The following is a 22928-nucleotide window of genomic DNA, read 5'->3' on the forward strand; positions in this document are numbered from 1 at the left end:
CCCTTCCTGTTGGTGCCCTGTGTGAGTCAGTCTTTGGATCAGAACACTTGGCCTTGCAAGTCTGCAGCGGTCAGGAAGATTTGATTGAGGGCTGAGGGCTCACTAACCCCTTTGCAGACTGTCTAGGGCAGTCAGGACCCCAAAAAGACACTAGAGAGCCAGTCCTGACAACAGCAGTCAATGGAGATTAATTAAAAAACTAAAAAAAAAAAAAAAAGTCACTTTCAGTGTGTAATTTTTGGGGAAGCATGCAGTATGTTTTGGGGATTTTGTTTTTACCATTTTTGGGGGGTGAATCTCACATTTCCTTTTGATTGCCAAAAGTGGCATTTGGGGGAATTTATGTCTAATGGCAGATCTAGTCATCACAGTTGTGCTCAAACCCCAAGTTGTGCCTGGGGGAACATGTGAGCTTCCTAAGAGCAACAGGCCAAACCACCACAGGGTTTAAGGACCTGGGCCAGGTTTGGGTCGGGTGGTTCCGAGTCAAGGCTGGCTCAGAAATCCTGAGGCCGGGAGTCTTTCTTTGCCTTGGCTGCTAACACAGATTTCAGTGGACTATCTCCATTTCCCCTCCTTGGGGTCTCTTGGTGGCCTCGGTACAAGGATCTGCCTAGCAGAAATATCCTGAGTATCCGCTGAGTGTACCTGAAGGGGCTAAGGATTCTTTAAAGGAAGCCATGAGAAAATGAAGTGGTATGGTAAGAAGAGCAGGACGAGCAGACACAGAGATTTCTGTGCCATTTAGACTTGAAAGGGCTGAAGCATTTTGTGACACGGAAGCTCAGAGGCAAAGCTTTTCAGGAGCAGCACTGTGCAGCGTTCCCCGGGCTGACCGCGGACCTCTCCTCGGCCCCTCACCACGTGCTAGCCACACATATATTAGCCAGAATATACACTGTACAAATACCACTTAAGTCTGGCACCAAACCCAGAGTGCTTCAAGATCCTGAATGCCCGAGAGCCTGAAAAACGAAACGCAGCTCTCTTCCGTGTCGCTCACCTGCCTGAATTCAGTTTCCATTTATTGAGTGTCTAGGAGTGCTTCTTAGCTGTTCAGTGTTGTGGCATTGGTTCTCAAATCCGGCTGCACATTAGAATCATTCAAGAAGTTTAAAACAGGGCGCCTGGGTGGCTCAGTTGGTTAGGCGACTGCCTTCGGCTCAGGTCATGATCCTGGAGTCCCTGGATCGAGTCCCGCATCGGGCTTCCTGCTCGGCAGGGAGTCTGCTTCTCCCTCTGACCCTCCCCTCTCTCATGTGCTCTCTCTCATTCTCTCTCTCTCAAATAAATAAATAAAATCTTTAAAAAAAGAAGTTTAAAACAACACCATTGCCTAGGTCTCATCCAAGATGAGTTATGTCAGCGTCTCAGGAGGTGGGGTCCCAGCATCTGGGTGCTAACGTGCAGCCAGGGTTGAGAACCACTGTTTTGCAGTCTGGAGAAACTCACCAGGTGAGTGATAACCTATTTGTGCATGTGAACACACACACTTTTTGTATTAATTCAGTCAGAGTACATCACCCAACTCAATGGCACATTTCTAGTGGCTTTGGAGAAAGGAATAGTAGCTTAAAGGTAGGATGGGTGGGTGACAGCTCAGAGGGGAGCACACCTTTATTCAAACCAATCCAGGATTTGGAGTTCAGGGAAACAGATCTCTCCTGCTCACCATGAGTCCTCATCATGGAACACCTTGGCCAGGTGTGTTCCAGCGGCTCATACTTTGGAATGTGCTCCCTTTACCCTTTGGCATAGAGAAGGGCAAGTTTGTTAGGCTTGAGGGGATGGCTCGAGTCCCATCTGTTTAGAAAGACATCTGCCTGGTAGTGTGGGAGGATGCATGACTATAAGATCTGAAGCTTGAAACCAGATAACAGATATTTAAATGTGAATTTTCTTGTTATGGATGTGCCTAGAAGCTAGTGTTAGGCACATGGGAAATCAGGCTGGAGAAGTAAATTGCTTTTATTATTTATTTTTATTTTTAATTTTTTTAGATTTTATTTCTTTATTTGAAAGAGAGAGAGCGCACGTGTGCAAGCAAGCAGTGGGAAGAGCAAAGGGAGAGGGACAAGCAGAGTCTGTGCTGAGCATAGAGCCCGACGCGGGGCTTGATCCCACAACTCGGAGATCATGACCTGAGCTGAAATCAAGAGTCGATCGTTTAACTGACTGAGCCACCCACCCAAAATAAATTGCTTTTGTATCAGCCTTCTCCTTAAGCCTTTGTCATGTCTGAGACTTTTCTAGAAGTTTCCTCTGCTTTGGCTCTGATGATGCTATGCTCTCCTGCTTTTTTGTTCATGCACTGAACAATGTGCATCTGCAGTTCCAGGGCTGTGCTAAATAAAACAAAAATCTCTGTCCTCAGGGAGTCTGTAATCCAGTGGAGATGGATAAGTGAAAGGTTTTGAGGGGTCAAAAGGTGCAAATTAAAAAAAGATTTTGAGAATGTGATATGGTCAGTGTATTGATGGAGCCGTGCACAGAGTAATATGTGACACAGTGGAAGGAAAGTCCCTTAACCCACCCCGGGGGGTGGTGGAAGACAGGTGGCGGATGACTCACTCCCTCTCTGTCTTTCTGATGGCTCCTTCTCTGCGGCTTCTGCTGTCTCCTCTACTTTCTCCTGCCCCTGGTATTCTCCTGAATTCTGCCTCTGGCCCTGTGCTCTCAGCAACCGTTCTCTTCCTTCCCACTGCTGCCTTCGGCTTTCTCGTCTACATCCACCTCGGTTTTCCGAGGTGCCGTCACAACACCAGACTCAGGTTTCCCACTGCCTTCTGGACCAAGGCCTGAAGGTCAGCATCTCACACACATCACCTCCCTGCCGTGGTGGGGGCCAACCTCATCTCCACCCCCATTTCCCCACCCGGCTCTGGTCTTCATGTTTCTCGGCCACCCTACCCAGTGCCCACATGGTTTTCCATCCTGCAGGCACCTTGCCCACGGTCTTCTTCTATTTTTTCTATTCCTTCCTAGGCATCCCCGTGGCCAGGCCCCAGGTCTGGTCCCCCACAAACCCCAGCTGAGGCTATTTCAGGTACACGTGTGAAGCTAGACTCCCAGACTTTCAATTCTTCTTGTATCCTACCCTTCCTTGGCTACCACCTTCTTCCCAACTCAAGGGTCTGACCATGCCACCCTTGCTACAGTGGTTCCCAACTGCCTCCCAAATCAAAACCGAACTTCTTTGCCTGGTATCCTCCCAGCTTTATCTCCTGTAACTTCCCTGCATGGACCTGTGCTCCGGACAAATTGAATGGCCGCCCTTATCTGAACATCCTCCATGCTTCCCAGCATCTGCACTATGCTCATGCCCTTTCTTTTGCCTAAAATCCCTTCTCCTGATTTAGAACTGAAGACATCCTGTAGGGCCCATCTTCCATAAAACCCATCCCGATACCCTATAACCAGGTGGCCTCTTTATCTTTTGCACCACCTTTTACTGTATCCCACAATTACTCGGATGTTTGTCTCCTTCCCTCTGCTGAAGGGGCAGGCTCCTAGAGCAGAAGAATTTGATCCTACTCATCTGTGTTTTACTGTCCCCTCTTCTAGCACCATACTCTGGAAAGAGAAGGTGTTCAATGAATATTTACTGAATTGATTATCTTGTGTCTGTGTGGAAGGCCTGGTTAAGGGTGCCCCAGAGCTCTGTGGTCTGGGGTCCCTGCTGACTTCAGTTCTGAGAGCTACTGTGATGCAGGGAAGGAAGAGGGACCTCATCTCTGCTTAGCAGGTGGCCCTGAGCTGCCGGGAGGGGTGGGCATTTGAAACAGTCCCCAGAGCCAAGGCTAATCCTCCTCTCCCTCCAGATGTGGACGAGTGCCTGGAGAACAATGGTGGCTGCCAGCACACCTGTGTCAACGTCATGGGGAGCTATGAGTGCCGCTGCAAGGAGGGATTTTTCCTGAGTGACAATCAGCACACGTGCATTCACCGCTTGGAAGGTGCCTTGGCTCTGCTGTGGGCTGGGGGGGAGGGGGAGGGGGCGGGCAGTGTCACCTCTGAGAACCTCCCCCACCCTCACTGATTTTTTGAGGGGAAGCATGGAGTATGGGAAAATCTGGAGGCCTGGCGATGAATCCAGACCCTGCTACTGGGTAACCGTGGGCAGGCTATTTTAGCTTCCATTTCCTCACCTGGCAAAATAAGTGGGTTGGGCTGGGTGATCTCTGAGGTCTCTTCACACTCTCACATTCCTGATTCTAATCTTTAAATAGAGAACATTTCAAACATGACTAGATGTCTCAGGAGAAATGTAATGGACAATCTGCCAAGTTTTTCAAAACGGTGCTGCAAACCACAGCACCAAGTGCGAGCCTGCTCCGAGCTCTGGGTGGGTAGGGAGGGGCTGGAGCCTTCTTATAGGGACAGGCAGACCCAGCTCTGGCCTTCCCTGGGTCTCCCATTTTTGAACTCTGAGCCTCTGGGGTTCCAGCGCAGAGGGACCCCCTCCCCAGACGTGGGCTTTCGATGCTGTGGTTTTCCCCATGCTACCACTTACCATTCCTCCAGAAATTTTGTAGACGGCTCTTCTGATGGCCTCCCTTTTGTTCTCTTTGCTTTGGGTCTATACCTTTTTTATTCCTCTGTTAGTTCCGTGGATTCTCAGGTTGGGGAGAGGCATTAAGCACACGTGGCCAATCAGCCACTTTTAACTGAATGACATGTTTTTAATTCTCTGCTCTTTCTTAAGCTGAAGGACTACATTTTGATGGCTGTGTTGTCCCGGGGTTGCCCGTGCGTGTTTGTAAGGGAAGTGCTCTAAACATTAGACTATTAACTCCTTTTGGCATGTGCTGCTTGTTCATTCTCATAACTGAAGAATGAGGCGATTTTAAGTTCTTCTATTTAATCACACATTTGTAGATTTGTTGTTGAATCATGGTTTAAAGATTTTATTTATTTGAGAAAGAGAGAAAGCGAAAGACACAGCACGAGCAGGGGGGAGGGGCCAAGGGAGAGGGAGAAGCAGACTCCCCCTGAACAGGGAGCCCTAATGCGGGGCTCAGTCCCAGGACCCTGGGATCATGACCTGAGTCGAAGGCAGAAGCTTAACCGACTGAGCCACCCAGGTGCCCCTCTTAAGACTTTTCAAGGGTGTCTTTGTGGAAGATGATTTTTGCCTCATTTTCCAAGAATGATGGATCCTTCTTTCTACCTGGCTGGAAAAGGCTGTTTGGGTACTAAGAAGAATGGTCACAGGCCAGTGGGTTTGATGAGTCTTATCACCCCGAGCATGCTCATTCTCAGTGTTTGGGCAGGAGAGACACACACACACTGGCTCTAATCAGGCAGATCTCTTATCTCATGCAGGCGTGGCCCTTGATAGAGTAGCAGTTGGGTTTCACATTCCTGGTAGGTTCTCTGTACTTTCCTGTGAGCCTTGCATCTGGGATGAGGCAGGATTAAGAAGCCAGGAGTAAGAGCGATCTCAGGGCACCTTCTCTTTGGTTGCTCAAAGCTGCTTCCTGGGAAGTCACTCGGCTTTCCCTACAGCTGCCTCGGACAGGAGTGGGGACCTGTGGGTCAGGCCGTTGCTTAAACACAGAATGGATCCCCACCCACTCACAAAGCAGTTCACAGCGATTAAGATCATCTCTTACCTTGCGTTTCCAAAGCAGTGGCTCAGCCCCTCTCTCCCTTCTGACAGAACCTCCAGACTGATTACAGACACAGGCTCTTCATAACAGAAGTAAATACAAAAGCAGTTCCTTTCTGCAATCTGTGTTTTCTAAATTTTCTACAATTCAGACATTCTTGGATTCCCTGAAGAGTATTTAAAATGAACATACTTGTCTGGAGCTAAAACCAAAATCCAAGAATTTGAGTTGTTGTCTGGAAGTGCTCTCTGTGATTTTTCTGTTGTGTTGCAGGCTGATTTCTTGGTGAATTCACGGCAGCCTGAGCCAACAGATTATGACGGTTAATAACTGAGATCCCGTCCATCCTAAGGTTTTAACTCTTCAAATAGAACAGTCTGTAAACAGCGTTCCTTTAGGATTTATTTCCTCTTGATGTGCACATTAAACTCTTAGAAACTGTATTGAAGTGGACTTTAAAACCCCCTGTTGATACTCCAAAATTGGTTAAAAGAAGGTAATACTGCAAGCTTGTATTTTTTGGTGTTGCGGTTATTTTTAATAATTATTTACTAAATGTTCTTCAATTCAGGGGATCATAATAGGTGATTCTGAGGGAAAGCTTAAGCTATTGATTTTTCTTTCTTTTTATTCTTAGAGACCCCAAAGCTCTGATAAAGAGATTGTGTGTTTTCACCCATGTAATGGGGGTAGGCTGGGAGAGACATACTGCTGCAGCCAGGCTTTGTCCCTATTCATGGGTGCTCAGGCTCTCAAAATGAGCATTCCTCTTTTGTTTTGTCTGCTCTGAGAATATTTTTCGATGTTTGCACCACTGCCTTTTCAGAGTAGGGGGAAGGTGTCAGGGTAGTGAGGAAGGGGCTGTCTCTCAGCAGGGCCTGTTTCCATCCTTTATAGAATGTTTCTCACTCTGTTTGCAAGGCATATTTTTCTCCAGTTTCCAGAAATATTCTTCAGTGGGACCACTGCAATAGGATATTTCTAATGTTTTTGAGCTATTTCCCTCCTGGTGAACTAGCAACCCAAAACATGATTGCCAGCCCTCCTAGTTTGGACCAGACCCATCTGCGTCCCTAGCAGTGGCCTTTTTTTTTGAGTCAGAGAACTATGAACAGCTTCAGGGGCACCTTTTGAAAAGCTCCCAGCATTTCCAGAGCCATTTTAATGTCTATTATCTCCTGGTAACTTCAGGCCTAGCTTGATATGATAGGGCACCAGGGGACAACTTTTCATGTATCCCCAAGGCATCTGGCACCCAGTCAGGTTTGTTTGTTTGTTTTTTTAACAGTCAATTCTTTTTTTTTTTTTTAATATATTTTATTTTTAAGTAATCTCTTTTTTTTAATTTAATTTAATTTTATAACAGACAATTCTTATGAAATATTTCTTGTGTAAATGAATTGCTGCTCTGAGGCAGGACAGGTCACTTTGCAAATGTCTCCACAGACTCGTAAACAGGGTGAGAAGAAGCGGCAGCCCCTGACCTGTCCGGGGAGTGTGCTTTGCAGGTGTTGCCCTTTCTTGGGCACTGTCATGTTCAGCTCTAGAGGCTCCTGGCACGCGTGATCCCCAATGCTCTGCTGACCCAAGGACAAATGTAATTCTTGCCGGGCCTTCCTAGGAGGATAGAACGTCGCTTCCAGAGGCAGCTGTCTCTCACCTCCTGTGCCGTCTCAGTGTTGGAAGCAAATAACGTTTCCACAAATCACCAGCCAGAGCTACGAGGGCGCTTTGCTCTGCTCGAGTCCAAGCCCCATTCTGTGTTAACAGACAGCAGCCTTGGCCTGGGTGAATGAATCACGCAGATGGAGTGCGGGAGTTCAAACAGCTTGTAACTGTCAGATAAAAAACAAAATGGTTTTAAGAGAGTATGGGATGTATTAACTGTCACGCTGTCTTTTGGAATAGGAATGACATCTGTTTGTATTAAAACGGGTATTCCAGTTGAGCATAGATCAACGGCTCTGCGGTGAGAATTGGAGAGAAGTGACTTTTGACTTAATTAGAACCACTTGGCTAAGGTTTTAGGGGCACAATACAAGACAGTGTAGGATCCCAGAGAAGTTGGATGAAAACTTCTTGTACTCATGTTTAAAACAGCGCTACTTCCCGTGTTAGAGAGTGTCTTGTTAGCTGAGAACAAAAAGCCTACTCTCAAAGATGTTCATTGTACAGATGCAAAGAAGCATCAGATGGGCATGTAGTCAATAATGCAGTACGAACTGAGCAGAGGTCTTGGGAATGCTCTTGGGCGTAATAATAGTTCCTCCAGAGTGCTGGCGGGTGATGGGGTCTCAGAGAGTCGTGTTGAGAAGAGGCAGGGCTCTGGCAAACCACACGGACATACACTAGGTTATGACCCCCATCATTTAAACGCGTGTTAAACCAGCCGGGAAATAACCCCCTTCCCTGCCCTGTGACCAGAGGATTGGACCGTTATGAAAATGGTAGTCTACCTGGAGAGAATTTTACAGCGGCTGAAGGAAACCACATGCCCACAGGCTCTCTCTGGTCCCTCTGCAGCTGTGTTGTGCTGTGCTCCGAGCCTGCTGGGGGGTGCCCAGGGACTAAGTGACAGTGGTCACAGAAGAGAGGCCCCTGGGCCCTTTGTGTGCTGATGCCAAAATACAGTAGTCACAGTCACCTCCAAAGTGTGGATTTGGTTGGGGGAGAAAAGAGGGTTGACGTTTTCGGAAAATTATCTTCAAGAGTATGTGAAAAAGTTGGCCATCTTCATCTATCTGAAGATATTCTTAGATTCTCCTTCTTTCTTTGCCTTCTTGGTCAGCCTGGGTAACAACCTGGCGGAGGTAAGAGTCTGAGTGCTGGTTCCTGGGGTCTGCAGGCTGTGGCTCCTCACTCACCAGAGAGCCCCTGAGGGGCGCTTTCTTTTCCGAGTATTAGGAGGGCTCCTTCCTCTTCAGGAGACTTGAGGCATCAGATCTCTTGGGTGACAGAGGGAATTCTTCATGTCTCTGTTAGTTGACCTGGCTGGATTTTAATGGCATGTTTTCTTAAAATGTGGGGCTGATGGAGACCCAGGCAGTCAGGTCCCAGCCTCCAGCCCTTCGCAGTGCCCCTGGGGCTCAGGACTGTGCTCACAGCCTGGTCACTGGCTGCGTGCTGCTCTTTTGCAGAGGGTCTGAGCTGCATGAATCGGAATCACGGTTGTAGTCACATCTGCAAGGAGGCCCCAAGGGGCAGCGTCGCCTGCGAGTGCCGGCCGGGCTTTGAGCTGGCCAAGAACCAGAGAGACTGCATCTGTAAGTACAGACTAGCACAGGCCTGTGCTGGGAGCCGGCCTACCCCAGGGGGTGTCTTCTGCAGCCCAGCTCAGAAACGCCACCTCACGGCACAGCGGCCGCGTCTGGGAAGGCAGCCGTCCCAGGATACTGACCTCTACTGAGGACTAAGTTTGCTGCACAAGGGGTGGGCTCCCCTAGGGAAGGAGGGAAGGAAGATGATACTTTTTAAGGGACCTAATCAGAAGGAAATTAAATTTAGAAGGACTGAATGCTGGGGCCGGTCTCCCTGTTCCCACAGAATAAAATCAAACGTGGTCATCTGGCAACCATAGCTCTTTGCTCCCTGGTCCTGCTTCTTGTACAAACCTCATCCGCCTCCTTTTCCCAAACACCCTACCTCTTTGTCTGTCAGAGAACAGCCCGTGTTCCTTCATGCCTCCAAGCCTTCTCCAAGTGCTCATCCCGACCTGGCTTGGTGAATTCTCAGTCAACCTTTAATATTCTGCCTAACTTCTAATAATGAGAAGGAAAGTAGCTGCTTTTGAGGGCACATTTACTATGTGTAAAGGCTTGTCCAAAAATGTACCAATTCCATTGAATTCTTCATATCACCACCCTATTGAGCTAAGTATTATTATCCTCATTTTGTGGAGAAGGTAAAGCAACAAGGTCACACAGGGAGCATGCGCCTAGTGAGGGTTCAGGTGTAGGTCCTCCTAGCTCTCAGGCTGGTGCACCTTACTAAACGTCCCTGGAAGCCTGCCCTGAGCAGCTGGGCAGCCATTTTGTATTTTGGCTCCTTACAACACTGTTGGTTCCTCAGTGAGAGCATGGGACACCCGGGTTGAATTGTACATTTAGGTGTCTGTCCCCTCACCTGTGAACGCCCCCGGTCAGGGATCTCGTTTTAGTTTTGCCTCTCCCCCCAGTCTTCCCCCAGTGCCCAGCGCAGGATGTGCTCAATACACGTTTGTTTACTGAATGAATGAATGGTGTCCACAGTGCGGACACAGCTGCCACACGATGATGAAGCAAAGAATGAAACTCCAACTGGTCATAGGAAATAACCGGCCATTAAAGGTGTTCCTAAACCACTATTTATGCCAGAGGAAACATGGACAGTTTTCATTTGGCAACTCTTCCCAAAGCCATGGACCTTCTATAATTTCCCTGCAGTTTGCTAGGGATGGCTGTTTACAGCGAGTCGACCTTAGCAGTTGAGGGAGGAGGAGGTTGTTTCTCCAGTGAGAGCCTTATCTCCATTGTCTCCACCACAGAGCAGAGAGTGCAGCCCTGAAGCCTGCCAAACTGGGGCTGGTGCCACCACCACTTGGGGCCCCTAAAAGTGAGGCTGTTCTTGAGGGCTTCCAGGGGGCTGAGCAAAGTGGAGACCATCCTGGGTCTTGGTATCCTCACAAGGAGGACCCAGGTCTCCAGATGAGGCTCACCTGTGGAGTGACACTCTGGCCAGTAGAATACCTGGAATTTAAAATTTAAAATTTTTAAATATTTTTAAGAGGTCACTTCTCAAATAATATTATAATCACGTTTGAGGAAAAAACAAAAAGAAAAAAAGATGCAGAATTCTACCACATAACCAGCTGTTTCACTTTGTTTTGCTCTTTCTTCCTGACCCTTCACTTTTTTCATATTCCCATTTAGTTGTTCTCATGAGTACACAGTGTTTACCTCACTGTGAAGCAGAACAGTTTCTTTCTCACATCACAAATATGTATTTAGTTTTTTTAAACTGGAAAAATTACAAATGCCTGTGTAAGAATTCAAACAGTTCTAAGGGTGTAAAGGAAGCATATTCTTCCCTCTCCCGTTTCTCCTACCAGAGGTAACCACTGTTCACTTTGATGAATACATAGTTTTGACTTGTTTTTTTGTTTTTTGTCTTTGTTTTGGCTGGTATCAATGAATTCATACACAGTCTTTGTAATTCTTGGGTAATGTTGCATTAAGTGTGTGCAGAGTCATCATTTCCTCTGAACAATGTCCCTTCTAACTAATCTAGATAGAATCAGATGAGAGAAATCCTAACATATATGTACAAATAACTATTACCTGTTTCTTCCAGCCATAAAGTGCTATAACATTTTATATAGGCCCAGTACAGCTGCATTAATATGCAAACTTCTCCTGATAGACCAAAGCAGTAGTCTAGAATCTTTTGGTATAATAGTGGCCATCTGGCAACCACAGCTGAATGAATAGTGAAAATCTGCCTTCCCATCCCCATCTTCCTATATAATTGCTCAAATCTGTCATTCGGCATTTCTTGAATTCATGCTCCGACTATCTATTTACATAGACAGCAACAGGCTCTGTCTGAGTCAGAGTTACTTGTTTTACGCACAGGGCCTAGCACATACTAGGTGCTCAAATACTTGCTGAATGAATATCAGAGACCTTCTGAAACAAAAACAGCCCCAGTTGTGGAAAACTCAGGGCTCAGCGTGTGGATTCCTTTTCTTCTCAGTGACCTGTAACCATGGAAATGGTGGGTGCCAGCACTCCTGCGAGGACACTGCTGAAGGCCCAGAGTGTAGCTGCCATCCCCAGTACAAGATGCACGCAGACGGGAGAAGCTGCCATGGTGAGTGACCCTGACACTTGGTAAGGGTCCGCCCCAGCCTGCCCACCCATAACCCTAACCCCTAACCCCTAACCTTAACCCTAACCCCCTAACCCCCTACCCCCCAAGCCTACCCCTGACTATGAATGGTGTTTAGCACCAGGTTCGGGGTGCTTCCGGTCCATCTGCCTCCAAATAGGTCCCGTGCTGCCTTCCATGTGACAGAGGGAGGGAGTGGTCTAGTCCTGGGAGGGGGGTCTCTCTCTCCCTGTGTCATCTCGGAAAGCCCTTTCTCTTCTCCTAGACTAGGGGGGCTCCTGAAGATGGTATTCTGGAGGCTGGGACCAGGGCGACATGAAGTTAAAGCTAGCCATTTGTGATGACGCGGTGGCCGTTATGGTCAGCAGAAGACAGTGTTGCATATATCTGTCAGGATGCCAATCCTGTACTTCGTGGCATGTCCTTCGCTAGCTCCATTTAGAGGTTCCCAGCCCCAAGATTCTTTTTGTGCTGGACTAAGGGTACTGGAGTGAACCTGAAGCTTGCATTCCCTGATGTCTCTTTGGTCACTGCAATATGCCTCAAGAATCTTTTCCAATGTTAACTAAGGCTCTGTGGCCATTTAACAGGCCGGGTTTCCCACAGAGCCTCGTTACAACACATTTTTATTGAGCGAACAGAGTCGCATATCCTCCATTGTGCTCACATCTGGGGTTTCGGCAGAAGTGGTTGTGCAGGGGGTGAGCCATCTGACTCATTCAGTTGGAGAGCTGTGCTCTTGGGCGTCTCTTACAGAGCGAGAGGACACTGCCCCGGAGGTGACAGAGAGCAATGCCACGTCGCTGGTGGATGGCGATAAGCGGGTGAAGCGGCGGCTGCTCATGGGTAGGTGCCTCCCCCACCCTTCCCTGGCCACTGTCCTTGACCCTGTCCCTCCCTCAGTTACTACCTCAGGCCTGAACCAGGGGCCCATATGCCCTCAGACCAGCTGGACCATGGTCAGCAGCTCCTGTCAAGCCAGGTTGTGTCTGCCCTTCCCCCACTGCTGTTGCTTAGTCCCCATCCAAGGACCCAGCAATTGTGGGAAGGGCACCAGCCCCCTGAATGGCCCGGTTAGCGTCCCCGCGCTGCCCCCCCTGCCCTGAGCCCCTGTCTCCTGGTCTTTCTTCACACTGGAGGTAATAGAACCTACCTCTGAGGGTTATCAGGAAGCTCAGTGAGGAAGACAATGTGTCAAAGTGCCCAGAGTCCGACGCCTGGGACTTCGTGGGTGGCCAGTGAATGTCAGCGCCAGCCCTTCTGAGCAGCTGTGACCAGGGAGGCACTTGGGGCAGTCCCTTGCCTAGCAGGGCCATGTGTCTGGGTTTTTGTCAGCGGAGTCCTCGTCCCTCTGACTTCAGCCCCTGTGGATGGCAAAAGAGATGAATGCAGAAGAGTGGCACTTGGCTGTGGGTGTAGGAAGGTCTGCCAGTGGAGCTGGGGACGGGAGCAGAAGTAGAGGCTGTGGCTGCAGGGGCGCATTTGGCGAATTACTGTTCCGAAGAAAGCTTGGCTTGACCGGAACAAAACCAACTTACTGATAGCTTCTAGATTTAACAGGTAATATATTGAGCAGCCATTGGTCACCGGGCACTGAGCTCTTTCCTGACCTCTTAAAGTTTTTTTGTTTTTTTTTTAAAGATTTTATTTATTTGTTCATAAGAGACAGAGAGAGAGGCAGAGGGAGAAGCAGGCTCCCCGCTGAGCAGGGAGCCCGATGCGGGACTCGATCCCAGGACCCTGGGATCATGACCTGAGCCGAAGGCAGTCGCTTAACCATCTGAGCCACCCAGGCGCCCTTAAAGTTATTTTTAATTGTGTTAAGTTAAAATACTGCATATGGATAATATAAAAAAAACCTTAAAAACCTTATTAGTGCTATTAAGCTTGTAATGAGACGTCATTTCCTTGCCTCAAAACTTCCCTTTTTCTCATCCCATTTGCCAGAGGCAACAATTTCCATTTCTCCTAGTTGTTCCTTCTTCTGACTCCTCTTCCCCCTCATTTCTGAAGAGTGTATACAGTTATTTCTCTTTTTCCTGTTTTAGTATATTATACACCTATTTCCTGATGTGTCAGTTTTAGATATTAGCTGTGACTTCTTATTCCAGAGCACGCTGAGTTTTAGCTCTCTTCTGCCCCCTCCCCCAATGCACACCCTCTCCCTCCCCCACAGCCTTACTGCGGTTCTATCACTATTGAGATCAACAGTACATATTTTTTTTTTAAAGATTTTATTTATTTATTTGAGAGAGAGAGAATGAGAGACAGAGAGCATGAGAGGGAGGAGGGTAAGAGGGAGAAGCAGACTCCCTGCCGAGCAGGGAGCCCGATGCGGGACTCGATCCCGGGACTCCAGGATCATGACCTGAGCCGAAGGCAGTCGCTTAACCAACTGAGCCACCCAGGCGCCCCTCAACAGTACATATTTACATCATTGTGCCGAGGAGTATCTAAATATGAGTCACCCCCACCATGTAGTGTGCTATGATTATTATTTTCTTTGTTTGCCTAGGTTTCTAAGTACCTCTTACCAGTTCTTTTGCAAATTTTGAGCAGAGTTCTAAAACCCTTTTAATGTGTTCAAATACAGCACTCAACTTATTAATTCCATTTTCTTCTTAAAAAGTATCTTCTGGGGGCACCTGGATGGCTCAGTCGGTCAAGTGTCTGCCTTCAGCTCAGGTCATGATCTCAGGGTTCTGAGATTGAGCCCCGAGTTGGGCTCCCTGCTGAGCTGGGAGTCTGCTTCTCCCTCGCCACCCCCCCTCCCCCGTGCTCTCTCCCTCTCTCAAATAAATAGATAAATAAATAAATAAATTTTTAAAGTGTCGTCTGAGGCTTCTCCTGCTCTAGAGGGGCGTGACTCCCCCGGGCTGGCTGCACACCTCTCATCTGGGTCTTCCCGCTAGCACCAGCCTGGGAATCCCCTTCACCTCGCTCCTGTGTCTGTGGACCCCATGTCTTCTCTGTTGTTAGTTCACATGGGTAGGTATAGGTTTTTAAAAAACCTCCCATTCCTGAAAATGCCTTTCTACTCTACCTTTATTGAGCATTTGGCTCAGTATAGAACTCAGAGTTGTGAGTAGTGAGTGCTCTATTGTTTTCAAGCATTCAATGTTGTTTCCAGAAGTCTAAAGTCATTTTTATTCTTGCTCCTTTGAATGGAACCCATGAAAGCTTCTTTCTGGTTGTTTTTAGGGTCTTCTCCTTGTCCCTGGTGGTCTGAAATTTCACAGTAACGACCCTCACGATGGGACTTTTCCCACCTGTTGTGCTGAACACTCAGTTGGCCTTTTCAATATGGCAAATATAGAACTAGCCCCCTAGTTCTGAGAAAGTTCCTTATATTTTTTCTTTGATAATTTTCTTAACTACCTATTCCCTATTCTTTCTCTCTGAAACTTCTGTCAATTGGCTGTTTTAACTCCACTAATTAAGTTTTTGTTCTACTTCCTAGGAGATTTTTAATTTTCTTTCTTCCAACCCTCTACAGGATTCTTTTTATTTTTTATTTATTTATTTATTTTTTAAAGATTTTATTTATTTATTTGAGAGAGAGAATGAGACAGAGAGAGAGAGCATGAGATGGGGGAGGATGAGGGAGAAGCAGACTCCCTGCTGAGCAGGGAGCCTGATGCGGGACTCGATCCCGGGACTCCAGGATCATGACCTGAGCCTAAGGCAGTCGCTTAACCAACTGAGCCACCCAGGTGCCCAAGATGTTGTTTTTTAAAGACTTTATCCATCCATCTGAGAGAGAGAGAGAGGGAGAGCCCAAGGCAGAGGGGAGGGGGAGAGAAGCAGAGGAGGAGGGAGAGGGACAAGCAGATGCCACACTGAGCAGAGCCTGACGCGGGGCTTGATCCCAGAACCATGAGATCATGACCTGAGCCGAAATCAAGAGTCGGCCGCTTAACCAACAGAGCCACCCAGGCGCCCCTTGCTTAAATTGTTTTTTGTTTTTAAATACACTATCTAATGTTTGGTCATTTTACAGAGCTTTTGTTTTTATTTTAGAAGACAGATACATTCTTTTTTTTTTTTTTTTTTAGATTTCATTTATTTATTTGAGAGAGAGAGAATGAGAGAGAGAGCATGAGGGAGGGAGGGTCAGAGGGAGAAGCAGACTCCTCGCGGAGCAAGGAGCCCGATGCGGGACTCGATCCAGGGACTCCAGGATCATGACCTGAGCCGAAGGCAGTCGCCTAACCAACTGAGCCACCCAGGCGCCCTACAGGATTCTTTTTAAATGTCTGCTTTCATATTTTAAGTTTTTAAGAATTTTACTTTGGTCTTCTGTTGGAGGTACCTATTCATATTTCATGAATGCTTTCCTTATCTCTTTAGGGAAATTAATTAGGAGATTTTAAAAACTTTTCTTTTGTTCCCTGTATTGTCTTTGTTTCATCCAAGTTCCCTTTTCCCTTTTCATTTGATTTGGTGCATCTATTCATATTAAAGGCCTTCCTGAAATACCTGTTGATTCTAGGCTGACTTTTCATATTTAATAGTGAAATAGTAAAAAGTTAATTGGATGTTCTACCAGCCGGTAGGCTTTAAACTTGGATGACTAGGCAGTGACCTAGCCATTTCATTTGGAGACCCTCAAATGCCAGTATCTGTATGTCTTTTCACTTGGCCAGGTCAGTTTAGCTGGAGAGGAATCCTTCAGTCTCCTGCTGAGGGGACGTAGACTTGACTGCCAGTGATTTTGGAGCTGGGGTGGGGGTGGGTGGTGGTGGTGAGGCTTTGAGATCCCTTTTTTCAGGGTATAGACTTTCACCTGACCGTGTGTCCTCCTCCCTCCTGCTATTCCTGGTATCCTCGAGTCCAGTGCTTCTCTGGTCCTACTTCTCCAGAAGATGAATTTCTCTGCTGTGGCCCAAATAAGGAAGGGGTAGTCACCTGGCTGTGGAATTTAGGAGGGGATCTGAGGGTTTGTCTGTTTGTTCTATAGACTTACAATCAATCTTCCTGTTTTTAACTCCTACCTTACCTCTGCCCCTAGAGTAAGTTAGTATCTCCAGTTCCCGGGCCTTTCTGGAGTTCTATGGCTTACCCGAGCTCACCACTTGTTGGCATCCCCTCTGCAGACTGCTAGGGTTTAGCTTTCTGCTTTGTCCATTTTACTGCCCCTCCTTGACATGCCGCTTCCAGAATATTTGACGTCTTCTGTCTATTGTCTTTGCTTCCATTTTCTTTGTCCTTAGGGATTTGTACTTTGTAAAAATTTTAATTTCAGTATAGTTAACATACAGTGTAATATTAGTCTGTATACAATCTACTGACCCAAACCTCCATACAACACCCAGTGCTCATCACAACAAGTGCACTCCTTAATCCCCATCACCTATTTCACCCATCCCCCTACCCACCTCCTCTCTGGTGACCATCAGTTTGTTCTCTGTAATTAAGAATCTGTTTCTTGGCTTGTCTCTCCCTCTTTTTTCCTTTGCTCATTTGTTTTGTTTCTTAAATTCCACATGAGTGAAATCATATGGTATTTGTCTTTCTCTGACTTATTTTGCTTAGCATAATACTCTCTAGCTCCATCCGTGTCGTTGCAAATGGCAAGATTTCTTTCCTTTTTATGGCTGGGTAATATTCCATTTTATATATATATATATATATATATATATACACACACACACACACATATATATATGTATATGTATACACACACACACACACCACATTTTCTTTATCCATTCATCAATCGATGGACACTTGAGCTGTTTCCATACTTTGGCTATTGTAGATAATGCTACTATAAACACTGGGGTGCATGTATCCCTTTGAATTAGTGTTTTCATATTTTGGGGGTAAATACCCAATAGTGTGATTACTGGCTCATAGGGTAGTTCTATTTTTAACTTTTTGAGGAAACTCCGTACTGTTTTCCACAGTGGCTGTACCAGTTCTTAAGGATTTATGCTTTAAAAAATCTTTTTACTCTCATGTGAGGTTTTGAGAGGAAACAGTGATATACCTGTTCTGTCTGGCATATTTAATTAGAACTAAGCTTTTTCCCCGAGGCGATACATTGAGGTAGCTATGGAAGTAAAAGCAGTAAGTAAAACTAGAAGGACATTTGCTTATTGTTCCTCATCTCTATAGATGGGACTTAATAACTGTGGCTGATTTTTCATGTATCTGTGACAAGTTCTTTCTCCTTTCAGGGAAAGGTAAACTCCTAATCTGAGTTAATTGGCAGTTGCAAGGATGAAGTCGTTGGTCTGCAGCAAGAGAATGGTTGGGGTAGGCGAAGCTTGCCCTCTCTTGCTTCGCCCATTTCTTATATTGAAGGGAGAGGGTTCAGGATTAAGGAGGGATCATCCCTCTTTGCCCTGCTCTGCATTCACATCTAGCTTGCCAGATGTGGCCACACTTAGCAGGTCAGTGGCTGTGGATCAATAGGAACGTGTAGCGGCTTCAGACCTGCCAGTGGAGGGGGGAAAGGCTCAGCAGGCTGGAGAGCCATTTTTACCCCTCTCTCAAGCTTCTCTGGGAGATGTCTCTTATTTAGGTGGGTGAGAGGAGCTGCCCCTGCTCTCCCTTTATCTCACCTGCAGGTGATAGAGACTTGGGATACAATTGTGAGTGCCCCACCATGCCTCTTGGCTTTCGTGAACTTTGTCAAGAATTAATTCTGCAGTCATAGCCTTTCCTCCCAGCTGTATCAGTGCTTCTTTAGCAAGCTGTCTTTTTCTTCCCTCCTTGTCAGAAACGTGTGCTGTCAACAATGGAGGCTGCGATCGCACCTGTAAGGATACTTCGACAGGTGTTCATTGCAGTTGTCCCGTTGGATTCACTCTCCAGTTGGATGGAAAGACCTGTAAAGGTAGCCTATGCCTCTCCAAGCTGCTAATGTGTGGGGGTAAAGGCAGCTCGTCCCCCACCCCCCGCCAAACCTCCTGGAGAGACTCCAGAAAGAGTATGATTCATCTCACTGGAAAAGCTTTTCTTCCCTGGGCTAGTGGAAGATTATAATTGAGTAAGCTTAATTAGAACCAACTTAATTACACCAACTGTTGAGAAGGTCAGCTTCTGCAAGCATCAGATAACCCAGGCAGCAGCCTTATTAGAAAAAGGCAGAAGTTCAAGAAAACATTCATTTGCCCCTGATAGTATCAGCCTATCATAAGTAACAGCCTAGAGATTATTATATAAATAACAGCCGAGATTTTTATCCAGAGAACTTAATGAATAGCCGTACAATTAACTTTTACTGATCAATAGAGACCTCAATGACCTGCTAGTATTTCTTGGGCAAGAGTACAAAGCCTTTGTCTTTAACATGATACAAAGCAGATAACCAGTTACCAGATGAAACTGAGAGAAGATAAGATTAATTTGAGTATCAGGAATCATTTAAAAGCATTGAGGCTACTTGATCATCGTGTAATTTGCCAAAACAAATGTTCTAATTCCTTATAATTTAAATAATTAAATTGGAATGGAAACTATACCGAAGGGAGCCATCTTATCTCGAGAGAGCAGTGCAAGGATGAGAATGTAACAGGACATCACCATTCTTTCCCATAATTTGTTTGCTCAATGCTAGCCGAGGGTAGCACAAGTCAGAATTCTCAAGGGCCGAGGCACTTGTCTTTCCCAGTTGGTTCAGCCAAACAAGAAAACATGTGTAAGATTAAAAACATCAGCAAACATCTTTACGTGCTTTCACAGGGTCTGTTTTGGTTGCAGAGAGTATTGAAGCGTGCACACAATAGCATGTCAGGGATTTGCAGAAAAGCAGGCCAGTTTTGCTCTCTGATTTGCCGATGCTTGCCTGTTACAGACATTGATGAGTGCCAGACCCGCAATGGAGGTTGCGATCATTTCTGCAAAAACACCGTGGGCAGTTTTGACTGCAGCTGCAAAAAGGGATTTAAATTATTAACAGATGAGAAGTCTTGCCAAGGTATGTGCCGAAACGTAGCTGTGTTGTGCAGTGCTCGCTGGTTGGAGCCGAGAAGACAAAACCCCACGCTGGCAGAGACTGGCTCATTGGGCTTCTCGATGGAGTCATTAATCCAACTGCCAACCCATGCCTCACTTATTTCGTCTTTCGGTAGAATAAAAACACTGATGTAGCTCACAAGTATATTTTGGACATTAAGCTTTAACAATTAGAGAACACCTCAAAGAATCCATCTGGTGTGATCATACAGAGCTCACTGCGAGAAATGGCATGGATCACAGAGTGTAAACAGGTTTGCATTAGGGTGTTGAGATTATGAATAATTTCTTTTTTCTAAATTTTCTAAAATTCCTTTAATTTTGTGGATTTTTATAACAAAACTTGGCAAAAATATGTAGATTTAGTTAACATACCTTACCTTTTCCTAGCGAAGAGTTGGGGTCAACCCATAACCAAGGTCATGTACCAGTTGGTCTCTTCCTTACAGCCCTTGTTTTAATGACCAACCAGCCTCTGGGGCTTGGGGAGAGGGACGGTGGGGAGGGAGGGAGGGGATTGAGTGGAGGCAAGGCAGGATTGCAGACCCCCCTCTTAGATGCATTCCTCCCACACAAGGGGTGTCAGGGGAGCATCTTTGGGGAGCAGTTGTTGTTATTAATAACTCTGGGGTGGTGGTAAGCTGTGTTGGATGAGGAGCATCATTTATATTTTCTTTTTTTTTTTTTTAGAAAGATTTTTTTTTTTTTAAAGATTTTATTTATTTATTTGAGACAGAGAGAATGAGAGAGACAGAGAGCACATGAGAGGGGATAGGGTCAGAGGACGAAGCAGACTCCCTGCTGAGCAGGGAGCCTGATGTGGGACTCGATCCCGGGACTCCAGGATCATGACCTGAGCCGAAGGCAGTCGCTTAACCAACTGAGCCACCCAGGCGCCCATCATTTATATTTTCAGATGAGCACCTTTTATGCCCTATGGATATACAGGAAGTCGCTGTCAGGAAAGATGTGCTGTCATGTAGTCTTGTTCCATTTCTGGGAATAAGAACAGCCTAACTTACTTTGTTAGAAATCCCAGAATTAAGTCAAAATCAGAAAATAATATCTGCTTTCACCTCAGGTAATAAAAATGTAACATTACCTTTTTTAAAAATCTTATGGTGTGTGAATTAGGTTTCTCTCTCCTTTTTTTCCGCTTAATACATAATTTGTCAGGCAGTTCAAGTATAGCCCCCTTTAAATTCAGCAAGTTCCTTCTGGATGACTATTGCATGGCTTTCTTTCATTTGACTTGGAAAGCAAATTTGATGTTCCACATAATGTTTCATAATGTACAGAGCAAGAAATACTATTTAAGCTGTGTAAACACATTAAAAAGGAATTAGAAAAGTGATCTCATTATTTTTGGCAAAGCCACAGCCCATGATGTGCAGCCAAAGCCAGCTACTGAACAAGTCCAACTTTCTCGACAACTGGCTGATGTTAATAACAGAATTCATAGAGTGACATCAATTACTAGGGAAGAAATGGACTTTTTCTTATTTTTCACGGATTGGTCTTGGTAGAAGAAATATTTTCACAGAACAAATTTACTGAAGAAATTGCCAGGAGTTCTGGGAAAAGCTAGCGATGAAGAGGTTTTGTAAGAATTTGCCCTTTTTAATTTCATTTCTTCATTCCTCTAGTTCCTTCCAAATGTTTGTTTTTTATTAACATAGTTTCTTATGGCACATTTGATGTTGAAAAAGAGATCTAGCTCTGGGCTAGTTGGCTTCCACTGAGTTCTGCACTGGTCCTGGCTTATCCATTTGGAGACACAAGTCGTAACTCTGTTAAAACCCTCCAAGGAGTTGAGGAAGTGAAGCACTGAAATTCTACTCTACAGGAAAGATAAGGACCAGACCAGGGCAGGAGAAATAATTAGATTGACAAAGGCAGCCTCCTGAGGCTAGTTTCCAGGACCTTGGCTGAAGCCAGTGATGCCTCCACGTTAGACCAGGACAGGAGGGGCCCTGTGGGGCTGAACCATGGCAGAAGAACAAAGCCAAGGGATTGGCCAAGAGGATCCAGTTTGGAGCTTAACCACCAAATTTTAGTGTCTGCAATAGAAAATCACTGAGGTTGTTAGCGTTCATGCATTCTTTTAGTGCAGAGGACATTAAAACCCAATTGACCTCCTGGGGCCAGAAGACTAATTCTGGAAAGATAGGAACCAGATTTATTTCCAACCCAACTGTTTTCTCCTTTCCATTTGCTATAGCTTATATAATTAGTACTGTTGTCTTACCAGTAGGAATATAACAACAGTAACGCATGGGTTGCACCTTATCGTTTGCAAACCCTTTTAAGCTACGTTATCTCATTTGGCTTCACTTAAATATTTTAAATTACTCAGTCCTGCGAATAAGCATGGGAGAGAGACCAACGGAGCTTAAAGGCAAGTGCAATTTGCAACAGAATTTAGAAATAAGGATTCTGGTTGTGAGTATACTTATGGTAGGCTGCTCAACATTTTCTTTGACACAAGTGAGCAGGTGAACTGATAGATACTTTTTAAATTCTGTTTCTGTTGGTTTTATTGTCGGTCAATGAGTGGAGTTATAAACCTGTTCTTTCCACTCACCCCTCAGAGTTGGTTTCAGCTCCCCTCTCCCTTTGACAATTACAGATGTGGATGAATGCTCTTTGGATAGGACCTGTGACCACAACTGCATCAACCACCCCGGCACATTCACATGTGCTTGCAACAAAGGGTACACCCTCTATGGCTTCACCCACTGCGGAGGTGAGCAGAAGGCCCCTTGAGAGGCAGGGGAGGTTGGGCCTGCAGGGGAGCCGGACCTACGTCCCCCAGTTTCCCCAGGTCAGGGTCAAGTTTCCAATATTGGGGGAACGAAAGGGACATTTTGTGTATAGTAGTGAGTTCATCGACTCAAGGGAAGCATCTGCTAAGGGAAATCTATTCACATTGATCCCTTTAACATGTTACGTTATGGAGCAGAGAGAGGAACTGAGCTAATCAACTGTGAACTTTCTATTGACTTTACTGATGTAGTGTATTCAGACAGTGGGAGGGTCTCTCAGGAGCTGATACCCTGTCTGTTGGAACTTCCCAGTGGATCATAAAGTCACAGTCCTCAGAGAGACTGGGCAGGGCACCAACCATTTCCATAGCCTTGCTGTTCCCAGGAACTAGCTGAGGTGAGAAGCCTGTTTCAAGATCTGAGCTGGTCTTCGAGCAGGTCTTTGAGCTGGAAGTGGACCATCGGCTCGCTCTATCTCTCTGGGCTGCGCCCGTGTAGCCCCGTCTTCTGATGTCATTTGTCCTAATGCTCATGTCGACTATGGCATAAATCAGATTTGACATCAAATGACTCCCACCCTGCTCCCCCTGATCATCAGGTTCGTTGAACAGTCTTTGAGAATACAGATTCAGATTCTGATTCAGAATGGCTAGGGCTTCCAGGGTGATACCGAGTATCTGAGTGTTTGGGAACCATGGGCTTAAATACTTCCTGCCCAATT

General features: G+C 46.1%; 1 protein-coding gene across 5 annotated transcripts in view; it reads left to right on the forward strand.

Moving 5' to 3' along the window:
• Positions 1 to 22928, forward strand: part of SCUBE2 (signal peptide, CUB domain and EGF like domain containing 2) — a 69764-nt gene that overhangs the window by 10409 nt on the left and 36427 nt on the right. For 4 of the 5 annotated variants that reach the window (XR_014138699.1, XM_081798629.1, XM_081798627.1 and 1 more), the window contains exons 4-10: positions 3822 to 3956; positions 8750 to 8875; positions 11343 to 11459; positions 12234 to 12323; positions 18205 to 18321; positions 19282 to 19404; positions 22072 to 22188. Coding sequence is in view for 4 of the 5 variants with exons in the window: in XM_081798629.1 (XP_081654755.1) it covers positions 3822 to 3956; positions 8750 to 8875; positions 11343 to 11459; positions 12234 to 12323; positions 18205 to 18321; positions 19282 to 19404; positions 22072 to 22188 (825 nt within the window). In the remaining variant the exon portion in view is untranslated. The remainder of the gene's footprint in view (positions 1 to 3821; positions 3957 to 8749; positions 8876 to 11342; positions 11460 to 12233; positions 12324 to 18204; positions 18322 to 19281; positions 19405 to 22071; positions 22189 to 22928) is intronic. The other variant, XM_081798628.1, reaches the window with a different exon arrangement.

The sequence above is a fragment of the Leptonychotes weddellii genome, chromosome 11, assembly GCF_054177405.1.
Source record: "Leptonychotes weddellii isolate Sample4059 chromosome 11, ASM5417740v2, whole genome shotgun sequence".
NCBI lineage: Eukaryota > Metazoa > Chordata > Mammalia > Carnivora > Phocidae > Leptonychotes > Leptonychotes weddellii.